The sequence below is a fragment of the Pteropus vampyrus genome, unplaced genomic scaffold (assembly GCF_000151845.1).
Source record: "Pteropus vampyrus isolate Shadow unplaced genomic scaffold, Pvam_2.0 Scaffold91, whole genome shotgun sequence".
Taxonomy (NCBI): Eukaryota; Metazoa; Chordata; class Mammalia; order Chiroptera; family Pteropodidae; genus Pteropus; species Pteropus vampyrus.
Window position 1 is genome coordinate 8,922,120 of NW_011888872.1, and position 18,570 is coordinate 8,940,689.

Below are 18,570 nucleotides of genomic sequence, written 5' to 3' on the forward strand. Positions count from 1 at the left end.
TTTTAAAACACTTCTTGATTCTTCCTTGTAAAAATTAATTTCTCCCACCTCTGAATACTTTTACTTATCTCTACTTTGCATGACCCTTATACACAAATAATTTTAGTATAAGGTGGAAAATAATGTCTTCTCCTCGTCTAGACTATGAGATCCACGATGACATATTCTGCATCTAATTTATAGTTAGTTGTACCTCGTGCTCATCCCCACCCCACTCCCAGCTCTGTGCACAGATCATTGCCCACTGGGTGCTCTGTACATATTTTGTGGAAGGATTATTGAATTTCTAGAAATCATCCCATCATTTTGGCAGAGTCATGAGACCCAAGGGAGATGCACTCAGGCTCTCTAAATATATATGTATATATTTTTACTATCCAGCGTGGTGCTGTCTATACTTGACATATAGGTTTTCTTCCCTTTTTTTAGGTATTGTATCGATTATTGAAAATAATATTAAAAGTACTAGGCTTTACCACATTTTTACATGATTATATTTGAAAATTTTTAATTTCTCTCAGAAGACAAACTTAGGACTCGGAAAAGGGAAATAAAATTTCAACACTCCTATAATTACAAATGACAATGTTATTAAAATGGAGAAATTGAATTGTTAAAAAGTCAAGGAAGAGGGTTTTTTTTAAGTGTTCATTTTACTTAGTTACTCCTACATATATCTAACTGGCAGAAATTACAAGTTACCTTTCTCCTATTGTTCTCCTCTACTGATATTTTAAAAACGAGTTTCATGTCTCGACTTTACAGATTTGACAGATGTTCCCACCCTCTTCAATCACTGTGAGAAATGTGTATCCTTAGTTATAAGAAATCCAAAGGCGCGAAAGAGATTGGAAAGAATGATCATTTTCTCTACCTTCCCCAGGTGTTTTCATGTTACCCAGGGGTGTTCCAGTCATTCCTTTGAGTTGGGTGAAATTATGAGAACTACACCTAAATATGTCAATATTTCATTCTGCTGCAGCACTGAATATGAGGCACTGGTGTGACAGAATCCTGTTTTTTACACTTCGGTGATTTTTCCACAGTGCTGTGAGAAGAGTGAAATAAATCTGCTAACCCGTTTATTAACTTCTAGAAATTTGCTCTCACCTTTTGCTTTACACAAAGAAGAGTAGGTTGTGGTCAGTTTGTATCATCAAATATTTGTTTTTGAATGGGAGTAAATGAGTATGGTTGGCAGAGGGAGCCATTTTCATGTCTGCAAGGTTGCCTCTGGGTCCTAGGATGACCATGTCCCATCTTTGCTTCCTTGAAGTAGTTCCCTTAGCTGTGAAGATTTTACATAGCTCAAGATACCTGTAAGTAGGTCATGACTATGTGATCTCTGATCTGTTTGTATTTTTTTTCAACAACTCCCATCAGTGTAATTAAGTATACTCTAACCCTAAGTGTCTAAGTGTGTTGAATGCAGTAAATAATTTTAGATAATCCGGTATTATACTAGGTGCCATGATTATCTGGATATTGAAGCTACTCCTCTACTGATTTACAAAGACGTTCCCAAACCAAACCTCTTAAACAGACCATTTTTGTCTTTTTATTGGTCATATTGCTTCAAATATATCAGTTAAGAGAGAAATAAACCCCCTGCTTGTACTCCACACCTGATCGTACCTACACATAATAATATTTTGAACTATCGTATTATACAATAAGAAAGCACACTGAAGAGGCCCAACCTTTTCTGCTGGAGTCGTCATCACACTGGAAAGAAAATCTGGGCTCCAGCTATGAGCCTCTGTAGGCATTAATGAGTAGTATCCCCATATTATACCTTATAACTGCTTCCTGAGGGACTCCCCTTGTGAAAGAAATGGAAGGAGCCCCAGTATGATTCTGGAGAAGCTGTGGTTTATTGTTCACACTTAATTATCTAGCTGTTGTATTGTTCTTCAGGATAGAGTTCTGTCTGGGTACAGGGAGGGAAATTAGATAAGGCCATTTGATGGGTGTGTGACTTTCAGAGGTTGACACAGGCAGCAAATATCATCACTGCCAATTATTATAAGACCCCTTTCATAAAGAAATGTACCATCCACTTGAGTTAAGAAGGTAAGGTCGACAGCCTATCAAAAGTTTTGGAGGACAGAACTCATAGTCTGGGATTTTTATCTCCTATGATAAGTAATTACTTATTATTTGGACTTATTTTAATTTTTTTCTCCAAATCTATTTGTGTTTTGCATGTGTTAAGTAGGTAGGAGACATTTAGTATTTATTTATGACAATATCACCTTTATTGAGATGTCCTGTGAGTTGTTCTATCCTGGGTTATTTTGTACCGTGCGACCACCGAGTTACACTCAAATCAATAGAGAGGATCTCAGCAGTAAGTTAATAAGTTTGGACAGTTTGGAAGCTTGCTACTTGTGCCAGAATTCATCACAACACAGATTTTTTTCACTCAACATCCAGTGCTCTTTGTGAATCAAGAATTAGGGATGATATGAAGAATAAGATTATCACTGACATTAAGAGCCCAATAACTAGTAAAATCATCATTCATTCCTCCCTGCTCAACTCTCAAATTAACCCATCAGTAAGTCGCGCAACACTGACTTCAAAACAATGCCCTCTGTATCTTCACTACCACCACCCTAGGGCAAGCCGCTGTCATCTCTTGCCTAGACTGCAAACTCTCCTAGTTCACATCTCAACTTCTCATCTATTCTGCAATTCCCATAACACATTCTCTGTTGGCCATACAATATTATTTTATAAATATGTGAATAAAATTATGTCATTATTCTGCTCTTAAGACCTCCATTGATTCCCCATCACACATTATTAGAATGATGTCGCAATTCCCTGCATCTCTCATCTGTCTGTCTCTCCTGCCTTCTCTCTTCCTCACTGATCTTTCTTGGGTCACACTGTATTTTCTTTTGTTTGTCAAATGCTTCAAGCTCTTTCGAACCTTAGAACATGAACACTGCCTCCCAACCCAGGTAATCACATGTTAGCTTTTCCAAGAGCCGTTCCATAAACACCTGATATAAAGGGCTTTCCCTTTTACCCTGTTCTATCACCGTTTGATATTTTGTAGTTTTTCTTTATTTATTTGTTGCTTGCTTGGTTAGATGGTTGAGAAGAGTGGTTTCTGTTGTCTGGGAACTGATCTAATCCATATAGTGAGGCAAAAGTGTCATTGGAAGGTGGCTTGGAACTTATAGGTAAACTATGTTATTCACCTGTTGGACAGAAACAATCTTACAGCATACCAACATGAGACAAGATCACCTTGAGACCACCATCACATCATTATTTTGTTTAAAAACTGATAAAATCAAGGTCACCATGAAACCCACAAAATATCAAACTATCTCTTGGTTAGAATGATTGATAACCACTTATCGACTAATAGATTTTTCCTCACTCGAGTCTGCTCTTGCTATACATAAGATTTATTGTGATGCCCGGTCATAGAACTGCCTCCACTTCCGGACATCATCGAAGCCAGAACAAAGCTCTTCTTTTTTAAACCCTGCCCAATCACCTAATATAAGCCCAAACTCTTTAATAAGTCTTTTCTAACACCTTCTTACTGAGATGCTTCATGGTTCCCCATGGTGTGTGTTCCTTCTTGCTACAACAGTTAGTAAACCCAACGTGTTCAATTGCAGGCATGTTTCTAGTGCTTTCTGGTGGGAGGGAATTGATAATGGTATATTCTTTGGTTGTTGGTTTTCTGACTTTCTAACTAGAAGATGGACTCCATTAGAGCAGGGCCTTGTTGTCTTGTTCACTGCTGTATCCAGAGTCTTAAATACGTTTGCCATTTAGTAGGTCCAACTTATTTGATCTTTTGAATATAGAGATTCAATCCTTAGAGCAGTGATTTTCAAATACAAATCCTTGACCCAAAGACCCCAAGGTTCCACTTGAGAGATTACAACCTGAACCAGAAATATATATCCTTTATTTGCTTTTATAGGCAAGTGGTACACAACCATGAATTTGGATTTTCACAATACAATTGAGGGCTAATTACCAACTTATTAACAATTAATCTTAGCCGTCATAAGCTAAAAATATCATACAATTATATTTACTCAAAATTCAAACTGAATAATATGCATTCTGGCTGCCATATTCTGCTGGCAATGTTTCAAAGCGCCCACTGCACTTGCACATGAACAGGTAGTAGGAATTTCTACCTGACTTCTGTTGGGTATCATTTTTAATTGATGATAATTTTGTTTTTTTAAATTAAGTTGTTATAAATTTAGTTTTGGTATTTTTGGTTTCATTTAGTTGGGTTTCTTGGTTAACTATTGTAATGACACATAATTGCATCAACTAACATTTATCAATTATTAGAATTATTAGAGTTTCAGACATTTATGTGTTACAGTTCTAATATTATTCATAAATCTTCCCAAAGTTGCTTGCATAGTGACACTTCAATCCATTATAAGGATTCACAGGTAGGATAGTCAGGCTTTGGGGCTCTTTTTCTACCTAAATGTGTCAAGAGCAAAATTAGGTTAGAATGAAATACCTGTGAGAACTGAGCCATTACCGAGCCACTAAGTCTTAAGAGCTTGTGCTTTGTGATTCAGCTATGAGTTTAAATAATGTAGACCTCCTCTGAAAGCAAAAAACAACTAGCATATTGGCTGTCCTATGACTCATGACAAAGAAAAAGTTGACTTGGATGAGTGACCTCTCTTTTTATTTCCCAATCTAGCAGCGATTTTGTTTATCTATTCAGATTTTAAAGGGAAGAGCCTTTTTTTTTCAATATATACTGTTTTTATGACAGAATAGTCAAAACAGTTATCTGATTACTAAGGCAGTGGCAGGCACTAAGTCTCTCTCTCTGGGTTTCACAAGATTTGGAGATAATAGGACCATTTTCAGAGTCAAAAATATATATTTATTATGTAACAAAGCCTTTAATTTAGGAGGACTGTTTTATTCTTTAATATATATTTTTCCAACCATCCTACTCTTCAACGATTCAGCAGCGATAAACGTATAACTGTTTCATTTCTGAGTTACTATGTGGGTGTCTCTCAAAGGATCTGATTTTGAAGTAGAATAAAAATAATAATAGTTGTTGCTTTTTTTCTTCCATTTATAGAAGTGTGAAATTCTAGCCTTTAATCAATTCAAACTGACATTTCTTTCAATGTTATTACCTTTCAATGACTTCATAATTGTGAAACTACAACTAAATACACAAATTGATTAGCTCGAAATATTGTCCACCTCATGTGCCAGAACACTTTTACAGGGAAAAAAATGTAATCATACCTTCCCTAGAATTCTAGCTTCTCATCTCATATTTCTCTTCCAAAACTCAAAGGTGCTACCTAGGAAAACAATGTTGTTACATCTGGAATAATTCAGATACAGTTATCTTCTCCTTCTGGTTAAGTAGAATATTAATAGACTGTGCAAATGCTACTGCAGGGCATAGTTTAAGGTCACCGAAAGTACTATAAGTTTCATGTACCATGAGTTTCAATCAATGGATCAGTTAATCGCATATGTTGATGCTATACTATGGTTCCATGTGGACCTACCATGTGCTATAAATGAGATCTAAAATCTGTGAAACCTGGTCTTTCCAGCAGGAAGCTTTCAAACAGGGAAATAAGAATAGCATATAGATATAAATTAGATGCCAAAAAATAATAATGTAGTTTCTAAGTATAAAAATTTTAGACTAGTGATTCTCAAAATATAGTCCAGGGAACCTTGAGGCAGGAGGTGGGGAGATTTGTAAGACCTTTGTAGTGAGCTCAAAACTATTTTCATAATAATACCAAGATTTTATTTGTCTTTTTTTAATCCTCATTTTCTTCACAAGAGTACAGTGGAGTTTTTCAGAGACTAAATAATGTGATTTTGCAATAGATTAAATGCAGAAACAGATATCAGCACCCAGATATCTTCTATTAAACCAGATATTTAAAATATTTACAGAAATGTAAAACAATATTATACTCTTCAAAAATTTTTGTTTTTAAAACTAGCTGTTTTTTTAAGTGTATGTTACTTATGTTAACATGTAATGGATTAATTAAAATGAATTAATAGATATTTAACATTTTCTCACTTTCAATTTCTAATAGAGTAAATATACATAGATATAATTTACATATACAGAAGATTTGGGGAATCTTCAATACTTTATAAGAGAGAAAAAGGGTTCCAGAGATTAAAAATTTTAAGAATTGCTGTTCCAGAGAAATGCTAGATTTTGTATGATACCCATATATGTCCTGTGCCTTCTAAGTTTCTAGATAATTTATCATTTTGCTTAGATCTAAGTAACATATCATTAAGTAAACATCTTTTCAATCTGTCCAACATTTTCGATGCTAGAGCTTTTTATTTTTTCATGGTAGTGGTGTCTAGAACATAATGCATTTTCTTCACAGGGTGACTGGGCTTTGGATTTTTTCACATAACAGGCACATTTCCTTGAGACATGCCATGAATTCTATACCATAATTTGTTACATATTGGTATGTCCCAATCAGACATGAAGTATGTTTTAAGTGATGTATTGATAATAATGGTTTAACTTCCAAAGTAAGTGAATAATTAAGGTTTTCGTTGTTGATGATATTTTAAATAAAAAGTAGAATAGATTCAAGATTGTCTGTGATAGCATCACCCTCAATCACAGTGTTCCAATATGCCTTCTTAAGTAAAAGAAAAAAGATGAGGTTGTAGCCAGTTTGCTGGGAATGTACCTGGGAGCGTGTCGTGCTTTTGAACTCCATTTGTCATGCTTGTCAGATTGGAAATGAAGTTGAAAACCTCTAAGGCAATTAATGCAGCATTTATGAAAGTGACTAAACTCAGTGCACACTAATGACTTCATTGTTTGGGCTTAATTGAACTGGAGTTCACATAAAAATGACAACTGAAACAAAGCTTAGCATTTTCCAAAGAGTACAGGAAAAATCTAGCACATTGCAAAATAAAATATAGTCTCTTTCCCAGGCTTTTCATGAATCTATACATAATTTTAAAAGTTCTAAGAATAGTACATACCTTTGGCCTTCATTACATATAGAATACTAATAACTTCCAGTAGTGAGTGAGCCATGTCAAAAATAAATTATGTAGAATCATAAAATGGAAATTATATAGTGCCTTGCAGCTGCTTCTTCATGTTAATGATAACTGATACTATTTACTGACCATCGAATATGTGCCATTTTTTTGTTTGTTTTTTCCTGTTTTATATATTATCTCATTTATACCTTATGGGAAATTTCCAAAGATATGTCTTGCTGCTGTTCTCATTTTATGGATGAAGAACCTGAGACTTAGAAAGGTTGTGCTAACTAGCTGATCTAAGCCTCAAGGTTAGGTCACGAAGCCAGATTTGTCTGATTTCACTGCTCATATTCTTACCACTGAGTTATTCTCTCCCTTGCAGTCACATATTACACACATTTGATTGGCAAAAGCGATTTAATCTCTTTATATCACAGACAAGGATACCCCAGCGTAGGCAGATTAAATTGTTTGTACAAAGTCACAAAATAACAAAATCAATATCCCCCACTTTGTTCCTTAGGTGGACATCTGAAACTCAATACAGGGCATGGGTCTAGATATCATTCTTCCTCTCTGGAATTTCAGAATGTTTACTATATAATAGAATTTCTGTGGCATTTATAGTATGTAGCATCTCTCTCTCTCTCTCCCTCTCTCTCCCCGCCTCCCCCTTACCCCCGCCACGCTTCTCTCCCCCTCCCTCCCTCCCTCTCTTTGTGTATGTGTGCGTGTGTGTTCTCAGAGAAGGAGTCTGTATATATTTTTTTGTATTTCTCACAGTTCTTTGTACCCAGGTAGACCATGATGTGTATTAGTTGAATGATTAAATGACAGAGTGAATGATCCACTGCAATGCTTTCCTGAGAATAAGTTCCCAAAACGACCAGGAGCCACCAGGAAGGAGGGAAAGCAGGTTCCTTCATTTGCCACTAATTTCAAAAAGAGTCCTCTGATATTATTTATTTGCATATTCAATTATTCATAAACATTCTTTTGGGGAAAAAATGTTTCTTCTGCCAATAAAGTTTTTGTTTCATTGCTTTTAACCACAGGTCTTGTTTATATTGTTTCAACACTCATTTTCTGTTTTGTTAATTAAGTAACAAAAGTCAGCAGGGTCTAATGATTTTATTAGAATGAAAGCTAAAATGTGACTCACAATATGTGAGTTCTGGCCCTGGTTTTTCCACTTGCTAGCCACATTTCTATGCTTTAGATTCCTTATCTTTCAAATTTTAATTATGATATATTTATTTTGTTTTTTTACCAAGTTTTGGTCAGGATCAAATGAGAGAGTGTATGTTGAAATGTGTCAAAATGCATAAAGTGATATATAAGAATATTATTGATTATATGTTATTATACATTATCAGTGATTTTTTTTTTAGTTTTATTCTCTATACAGTTTGGGCCATGTACATGCTATAGTCTCCACAGGTGGTTTTTAATTCTGTTCACTTATCTTACATTTCATTATAAAAGGTGCTTCTTTTTGAACTAGAAATGTTTTCTGATTCTGATGTACTCAAATATTATTATCTAAAAGCTTCAGAGAGTTGATTTACAGCATGTCACAAAATTGGGCCCACAGGCTTGAAAGTAGATCAGTAAAAATATAAAAATATAGACCTATGAAATATGTAAATATAATATATAAAGAAATATTACAAAACAGACCTACAAAAATACAAATAAATACAAAAAGAAAAAGGCATTTTTACCCAGAGACACAGCAAGAGACTTAAACTTGTGCATCATGTTGACACATTCATTCATTCATTCCTACATTTCTACTTACTTACTTAACGAACATTTATGGAATGTCTAATATATGCCAGGCTCTGTGCCAGAGGCTGAGGTTCCAAAGATAAAGTAGACAGTAGGTCAACCCTGGAGTTGCTAATAATCTAGGAAGAAAAGAAATATACAAACAACTACAACAAACAGAAGTATTAGATAAGTGCTAAAAATGGTATCATTACTTAAGTACTACGGAACAGCACAGTGGAAATAATGACTAACTCTGCCTGGGGGCTTCGCAAAGGCTGAAAGAAAGAATGGCATTTGGGCTTAGTAAAAAACGTGTAGGAGTTTACCAGATTTTTTTTTAAATGGGAAAAGGGCGTCGTCTCCAGATAGAAAAGACAATATGTTCACACTCGTGAAGATGTAATAGAACATCAAATGCTGGAGAAATATGAAAATTAGAACAAGTCTTTAGAAAAGTGCTTTGGCAGATTGTTTCAAAATCTTTACAAACACTATGTCTTTAGACCAATGATCCCACTTATGGGAATTTATCTTATGGAAAAAAAAATATAAAGGAAGATATGTGTCATTTATAATAGCAGAATACAAAATAGAGATGGATCCATTATCTAAAAAAATACAAAATAGTTATGTTAATTATAATACACCAGTTTAATCATTTGATTGCTATTAGCATGATAATGATATTCTAAGTCAAGATGGAAAATGTATATGCCATCATATTAAATTGTAAAACAGAATAAAACTATCTTTATTATTACAGCTATTTAAAATTATGTGTGTATACAGATAAGAAATGGAGAAAGAATATGAAATTAAAATCAAAACACTAACAACAGCATCAACAACAACAAAACATTTCATGAAGATGGTGGGATTGTGAATGATTATTTTTTATAGATTTACTTTTTGTGGTCATATTATTTACTAATTTAAGTAATTAGTGACCATTTCCTATGTGCTAGAAGCATTGCTAGGTCAGTTGAAAAAAAAAATTATCATTTACATAATAAATTTTTAAAATTTTAAAGAAAAGCATTTTTATACCTCCATGCCTTTGCTAAAATAATTAACTCTTTCAAGACCCAAGTTGAATGATATCTGTTCTAGGAAATCTCTTTAGAATCTGTCTATCCCATCATTTCTGAATCTCTCTCTAGATTTTCCAAACTTCTGTCACCCAAAATGAAAGGCACCATCTTAAGGAGTTGAATTGGGTAATGCAGCATGTTCAAGGCCGGTGTCAGAGTGGGCAGGGGATGGAGATAGGAGGAGAATGCATGTAGTGTGTGTTTCTCATGGTAAGGGCCAAAACAACCTGCAGCAGAATCACCTGAAATACAAGTTAAGCATGCAGTTTTTCATCCTTCTTCTCTAGAAAGTATAATTAAGTATATCAGGGTGGGGCCAGGAAATTTGCATTTTAAACAAGCACTCAAATTCTTAGGCACCAGAAATTTGGAAAACAATTGCTGTAAAATATTAATCTACATGAAATTAGTGCTTCCACTTCCTGCAGTTTTCTTGTGGAACATTATATGAGTGACCAGTTGAGAACTTCATCTGTTCATTGCTGTTCTTATAATGTTATATTCATTCCAAGATGAGCTTTGTTTCCAGCTTAGGTCTCACAATTTTGTGAATGGAAAACATTCACTCCTGATAAGTGAAAATCTGGATTCTGTTATGTGCAGGTGCTTGTGTGCATGCATAGAATTGTGGAGTCATGTGTAACCTTCTAAGTAGGTATCTTTTCTAAGTCATTCTTGTTGCTGAAAATATCGTTGTATGGTCCATTACTGGCAAATTGTGATGGGTGAGCAGGGAGGAAAAAGACTCACATTTAATAATGCTAAAAAGCTGTACTCACTGAATCCTAAAGTTTCTTACAAGGTCTATTAATGTACCTCAGCTACATATAAGGTTCTGTGTTCTTTTTTTCCTTTTGTTTTTTTTCTTTCCTGCCTCTCTCCTTTCTTTCCTGCTTTCTATCAGACTTGACCATGGACTATGGCTTTTTTGGTTAATTTTTTTCATCAAGCAACCACCAAAAACATTTGGTTACTGATGCCTGTTTGGTAAACGGCACTGTCCTATTCACACCATCGGAGAGAATCAGTTCTTTATTGCCGTTGTCCCTAGAATCTTGAGTCTGGACCAAAAGGAACAATTAGCCTACTGTTGAAACAAAGGAAACAGATAGTATGCCCAAAAGCTCAGACAATATTAAAAATGAATTAGGGACTGGCAGTATAAATCCTAAAGAGATTAATCTGAAATGAAAATGTTTCAGCACCATTACCCTTTGACATGAAACTGGCCAACCTAGAAGCCAGCTGGGAGAAAAACAATTCCAGGACAATTTCTGTACAGTACACTCTTACTTCATCTTCATGAGTCTCAGTACAAATGAATTTTTAGGATATGTGAAAGGACTCTACCTGTATATGTGTACATTCATGGTTTCTAATCACAACAGTGAGGTAGGGACCAGTTCAGTCAAGTGCCATATTTCTCTGTGTCTACTAAAGGGTCATCCTTTTCTTCTAAATGCTACTATTTGCACAGTTCTCGGCACATTAATCTTTCTTACTCAAAAGTATTTCCAGCTAAAATATTCTTTATGCTGTAAAATTCAGTTTGGGAAACTATCCCTTAATGGATGGGTCTGAAGTACCTGCATTTTTCCATTTTGCTCTAGCAATGATCTCTGTTGCAATTTATCTCTTGGTGAATACTACTCATGCCACTCTTCTTAATTTAGTCCTTAAAAAAACTTCCCATTTTTGTTCATTAGAAATCCTGTTGATGTGGCTTTTCCTGAAAAAGAATTTTAAATCTGGATCTCCAAGGTGACCCTGATGTTCTTAACTTCTGGAGGTGGGATGCTGATTAACAATGCAGGCTTTGGGGGTCCACTGAAGTCAGAGTCGGAGAATCAGTCTTCAGGGAAGGGCCTGAAATCTGGGTATTTAAAATATTCCTTCTTGGATCTTATGCTTACTACTTTGAGAACAACTATTCTAGAGCACTAGTAGTAGTTCTCAGTAGTAAAGTACTTTTGATGTGTAGTCAATAGCCTTTCAGTTGCAAATTTCATGGTTATGAGGTTATTCAATCCCTCTGAGTCTCCATTTCTTTTATTTTTAACATTAGTATAACAAATTTTAGAGTACAGTGGTATAGAAAAGATTATATGAGGCAGTGGGCTTTTTGTTTGTGCTTTTAATTTTTAAAAAGCATATGTACCTAGAGAAATAATCAATGTAAAGAACAAAACTCACAAGAATAGAGTAGCAGGGGAAAAAAACCATAAGATCTAGAATATATGACATTTTACTCATTTAAACATTAATTTACCTCTAACCTTCAACATGTACTTGCAAATATTAAATTAGTAATGAACAAGTTTAGTGGTATGCCATGGCCTCAAACTAGCACTGTCATTATAGGAGAGAAAAAGCAAAATGAATAAAAATTTAAAGCTGAGATAATCTACTACAGGTTTCCACTATTTATATTTTTCCTTTTTCTTAAAAAATGAAAACGGTCCAGAATGTTTCCCTATTCTATATTCTCTCACAACTGGAGTTAACTTCCTGACATATGTCTTTTAAAAGCCACCTATGCATCTTTCTTCCCATTCATCAAGTACAGACAAGAGAATTTGCACTAAAAACAAATCTTCAGAAGCCACTCATATTCTTATGAAAGGAGGAGACCCAAGCTTCTCCTGTTGTATTTCTTATCCTATAAATGTTCATCGAAGAATCATACTCTCTTTCCTGGAAAGTAAAAGCTTTCAATCCTTCATCCAGTATCAGTGGGGGAGGGAGGAGGCTTTGGAGCCATTTGCTGTCTCTTATTTGACATCAGTTTTCCCTCTTCCTCTAAGTCTTACTCTGGTTGGTAATTATGGTAATTTTTGATAGCATATTGAAACTTGCCAATATCACATTCACCCATTGACTAGAATAGCAAAGAATCCCACTGCCATTTAATTTAAGCCAAGTTATTTAACCTCTCGTCATAAAAATTCTTCATTTGTAAAATGAAGGAGTTGGACTATGAGAGCTATAAAACCTTTTGGAGTTGTAAAAATCTATCTAGTTTTAAGAGAATTATTACATGCAATATTCTCCCACACCATAGACTATGTAATGATATTTGTGAATCTGTGGGGTTTTTCCAGATCTCTCTCTTCATTTTTCCCTCTCTCTCTATCCCTCCATGCACTCCCTCCCTCCCACTTTCTTTTTTGCAATATTTCCCTGTCAAAAAGAGCATTAATTTGGCTTGAAGCTGCTCGAATGTCCTGGTGTTCCAGGTGGCTCTGTATCTCAGCTCTGCTGTACTGACCCTGAATGCCACAGGGTTGGCAAAGTGTGGAAATTGGCATGACAGCAGTGTCATAGAGGGAAAGTGCCTGAAACTGGTCCTGAGTACACTGTCCCCAGAAGCCTTTTCTGTGGATAAAATGACTGGGTGGGGGACTGGAGACAAGAGCTGCAGACATAGTTCTAGAGCTATATGGTGGTATTTGCCACCTCTGTACACTGTGATGAGGGATAGTCTGAAACAGGATTTGTTCGCTTGCTTTTTTACATCCCCTTCTTTGTGAACTATAAAGTAGCCTAAGACCATAAGTAGCTTCAGAAGTATAATTTGAGGATCACACAAAAGCTCCCTCCCCTTCACTCATTCTCTCAAAAAGCCATCCTGTGATGTCTATAAATACTACCTTTTCTGGTTATATCTTTAAAAATTCAAAAAGGAGAAGAAATAAGGGTCTCAAGTCTTTTGTTTTAATTTCAATGAGGTTAATTTCTCACTTTGTTTAAATAAAAAGAAAAGTCTATAAATAAAAGATTTCTTGACCTACCAATAGCATGTGGGCAAGTTGGCCCTAATGTCTTCTCTAACACACTTTTACTATAGGCATCCAAGCCACCACATTTTGAGTTTTCCTCTTACCTCCTCATCCTCATTTGCTGTTTCTTCCTCTTCTCCATGACTTCTTTGGCCTGGTCCTTGATACTTCTCTCTTCTCCATCTAAACTTACTTCCTTGCCACTTTAAACATATACCTCATAGTACAGAATACTTTTTTTTTTCTTTTTTTACCTCTTTGTAAATAAGGTGGAAAAGCCTAGCATTTAGAGCGCATGGTTTCTCAATCTCAATGCTATTGACACTTGGGGCCAGATAACTCTATTCTGGGGACTGTCCTGGGCATTATAGGATTAGCTACATTTTGGATCACGACCTTCTAGATGCTAAGTAGCACATCCCCAGCTGTGACAACTAGAAATGTTTTGAGACGTTTTCCATTGTTTTCTTGGTGGCAAAATCACCCCCCACCCCCATAAATGACTGATTTAGAATAGTTTTATCTAAAACAAAAAATCTTTTAATAATGTAAATTACAAGCCTCAGACTTAATTTGGTCATTTAAATGTTTTTAAGAAAAACATTGATATCTCTTCAAGTTATAAGAATTGTGAACAGCAACAGAAGTCAGCAGTAGAATCTAAAGGCTTGTGCTGGCTAGGAAATGCAGGAAAATGGAATGTGTTTTGTCTTTAGCCCTATACCACTGTTGGTAAAAGCATGCACATTATCTTGCTTTTAAAGCAGTAGTAAATGATATCCTAAATTAAGCTTCAAGTTTAGTTCTGCCACTTCTTGCTAATTGCATCCTGCTGAGAAAACTAAGGCTTAGAGGGGTTAATTTGTCCAAGTTTGGGTAATTAGCCAAATCATTTACTTCTCAGTCCTTCCTATTCCTACCTCTAAGAATCAAAGATAATTTAGAAATTGTCACTATAAATTGTAAAGCTCTTAACACATGTAGGTTTGTATTGTTATCTGCATTTAGAAATGAAAGAACTAGAAGTGACTGTGAGAAGTGGAGGTCTTCAGTTAAGACAGCCAGAACCTGTATTAGAGAGCCCCCTTCTTGCCCATACCTACCTTATTTTCTTTGAAAAAAAAGCCTTCCCTCCTTATTTTCTTTGAAAAAAAAGCCTTCCCTTCCTAATTTTTTTTGCTCAAAACATCTACCAGTCACATTCTTCTAAACCTAAATGAATATAGATATCATTAATTTAATTTTAAATGACAGAAGTAGTACATAGAGTACAAAGACTTGATGAAAAAATGTACAGAATGGTACCTAGTAAAACTGAGCCTCACTCTCACCTTTGAACTCTGCTCCCCTCCTCAGATTTAACCACTATTGACTGATATTTTGTCTCTATGAAAATTTTCTCTTCGTATGCAGCTATATATTTGTATGTGTAAATGTTTGTATGTGTATAATCTTTAAATAGTTTATAATTAGTACTGTTAATTTTTGTTTAAATAACAATACATTCTAGAGATCTTTTCGTGTAAGCACATTTGAATTTACCACATTATACTTTATAGCTGCAGATCATCTTGATTGTAATGTTGTACCATAATTTATCTGATCAGTTCATTAATGATGATTAGGTGGTTTCTAGTTTTGGGCTGCTACAATATTGCAATGAACAGGTTCGATGTTGATAATTTTATTGTTTTTTTTTTTTTAAATAGAAGTGCTCTGAGCCTTAATACTTTCTTTTAAAAGAATGAAGTTTGATTTTTGATGATTATGTTGTAATTGAATAACTAGGCCAAAGATAGAATGGGCACAAACTTGACAGGGTTCAGTCTTTCAGAAATATGTTTTAAAAAATAGTCACCAAGACAAAATGAGCTTTGGAATTTCAGCATTCTGAAATTTAGTGGCAATTTACTTATTCTCAAATTTTTCTCTAAGTACTGTTGAATGACAGCAATTATTATAAATTCTCGAAATGCATGGATATGATTAAAGCTGGGCGATAAAGAACAAAGAGAAGTTCCTGAGTACTCTCTGATATAAATGTTATTGCTGAAAATTGTTCAGTTTTTTATCTTTTTTTTTTTTTTAATCTCTATGATACTGTCATTTGAAACATACCATGGTCTCTTATAACCTTTCCTGTCAGACTGGATATAATCATCTCAGTTACTTTGTAGAACTGTGCAAAATATCGGTTATTACAAAATGATAAATGGAAGCAAATATATTAGGGCATATATTTCCATATTGTATTCCAGATGTGGAGCCCTTGATTACCAAAGAATTCTTTTAAATTTCAGAGGGAAGGCAAAAAATAAGGTCATATTTCCATCACTAGATAACATATTTGTTCTTTAGGCTTTGGGAAACAAAGTACATCCTTTGGTGCTTGTTCGTTATTTTTAAAGATTTAAAAAATGGCATATTCATTGGGACTTAAATCATTTTTAAAGAGGAACAGTTCTAATTGGCAAAAAAAAAAAGCACAATAATGTATTTTTTAAAGTTGCATAATTGCCTTTATAAAATCATCTCATAAATATATTCATTATAAACGTGGCATTCAAAAATGCCATTCATTAACTTGGAAATAAAAATTATAATTACAATTTTAAAGCTTTGAGGTGATTCTGTTAGCACGGTTTCTTGCTTGCTAATTGCACAGTTTAAGGTTTCTAATTTAAGTAGATAGAAACATGATAGTCATCTGAAAAGAAGCATGTAAGACTTTTAGGGCTGGATGTTTAAAGAAAAATAGTTTTTCTTCTCAGCAATCACATTGGATTAGAAAGTAATACAGAGAAAATTCTCTATGCATGAAAATAGGTCTTATTTGGGTCAGGGGTTAAATGGGATGCTCATCCCTCTCTGCAGTCCCAGCCGGGTTGCAAATTCAACAGTAGTGACTGCCTAGACTTTTTGAGTCAGGCGCGGGCTGGGCTGTGTACCAACAGCCTCGTCAACTGCAGACGGAACTGCAGCATCCCTTCCTGCAGTAGCGCGTCAGCCATTGGTTCCTTGGTGACACGTGACTGATAGAGCCTTTTCTGTGTATTTTCTCGCCCATCTGTGTGCAGGGCACTGATAGGCCAGGCTGATGCGCAGGCAATTTATCATCTTGATCTCCCACTGAGTCAGGGAGCTCTCCTGTCACCAGTATTGATTTCAGAGGATGGACTAAATTTCCTAGGATTTCCATTAAGAATTAAGAAAAAAGCTCTAAGCACGCAGGGTAGCCAGACAGACATGGATATGAGATGGCACTGTGAAAACTCGCAGGTAGCTTCTTCTGTCACAGCCGGTGCTCAGCACAGCTTAGAACTGCAGCATGCAGGGTTTAAGACACCAGAAACCTAAGAACAATAATAATGAAAATAAGAATAAACTCTTTTGGATAAACTAATTTTAAGATTTATATTAAACTATTTCTTCTTGGAGATTGCATGTCAAATTTATGCATGCTCTATATGAAATGTAGAAAGATTGTTTTAAATTTTTAAATGTCCTTAAACCCTGAGCATGGTTGCTTCTAGTTTTGTTTGCTGCTTTATGTGAGCTTCAGAAGGTTTTTTTTAGCATGCTTGTGACAAAAACAATCAAAAATTGTGTGTGTCTGTGTGTGTGCATTTATGTATTAAGTTGGTTCAAGTAAAAGCATGAATAAAAGCTGCTTTCAAGACTTGCCAGAGTGCTTTATTATTGTTAATGACTTGGTGATAATTTTTTCTAAATATGCTTAAATTCTGACCATGCATGCTTTTGAGACAGTCACATTTCCGTTGAGAATTTATAATAGTGAAATGTCTGAATTAAATGTATGTTCGGTACAACTGAAAATGTATTAGTGATCAATGATTAATTCTGATTAATAGAAATATTTCACGATGGTAAAATTTGAGTAACATTTATTTACACCAATTCTGCTTACTGAAAAAAACATGCATGTCTGGGATTAATGAAATTGTTTATATTTTTGAAATATAAATTTCAAAGATAGTAATATTTCAGTTTTTTAAAATGCATCTAAGGTGAAAATTTTAAAGCATTTTTTTTTGTTTTGGTCTAGGAGAGGATTCTAAAAAAACTGCTTGTATTTGCGAGATATTACGTGTGTGTGTGTGTGTGCGTGCGTGTGTGTGTGTTCGTGAGAATTCTTTGGGGAATTTTTTGATACTCTTTTAACTAGTTTTTATTCTCATGAAGAGAGAAAATGCCTTAACATTCAAATATTTTCTAGGCCCATGGTAATTAGAGCCAGCAGAAGCAGGAGTATGGCCAGATGGGATTGGCACGCTTGGCAGTGAGTGGAGACAATAAGTGGGGGTGGAGCAGATGGAGGACAGAAGGGATTGCAAATCAGAAAAGGGGAGGAGGAGGGGAAGAGTCTGCCTAATAGGGAGGGAAGCCTGGCCTCTCTTTTCAAGTGAACTTCTGATCGTATCTTCCTTTAATTATAAGGTAAAATGCCATGTCTGTTGTGACAGCTATTTTTTATTAAATTATGTAGCCCCTGTTTCATATTTTAGAGAAGTCCCATAAATTAAAATTGCTTTACCAGAATGTAAATGGTGCTTTGTCTATTTGATGATGTTTGTAACCTTTTTCTCTTTGCCATATTCACGAAAAGTAGGAGAAAAATTAAAATTAAGCAATCTTATTATTTGAGTTGGTTGTATCTAAATATAAATATGGCAGTGATTACTAAAATTACTTGCTAGACCTTAGGTGATTCAGGTATCTATAGGGTTTACTGGCTTTTTCCCTAAGTAAGCTTTCAATTCTGCAAATATTTAGAGCCCATGCTGACTAATCTATTATTTTACTTCTGGCTTATAAACAGATTTTCATTTCTAGAATAATTCTGAATCTTTTATTTACGTATC

At 34.9% G+C, this 18,570-nt stretch overlaps 1 protein-coding gene across 22 annotated transcripts in view; it reads left to right on the forward strand.

Moving 5' to 3' along the window:
• NRXN1 (neurexin 1) overlaps positions 1-18,570 on the forward strand; it is a 1,047,547-nt gene that overhangs the window by 971,749 nt on the left and 57,228 nt on the right. For 2 of the 22 annotated variants that reach the window (XM_023532834.1, XM_023532835.1), the window contains exon 1: positions 16,737-16,966. The exons of the other annotated variants lie outside the window; for them this stretch is intronic. In XM_023532834.1, the coding sequence (XP_023388602.1) occupies positions 16,934-16,966 (33 nt within the window). In that variant the 5' untranslated portion in view covers positions 16,737-16,933. Of the gene's footprint in view, positions 1-16,736; positions 16,967-18,570 lie in introns of those variants that run through there. 22 annotated transcript variants of the gene reach the window in all.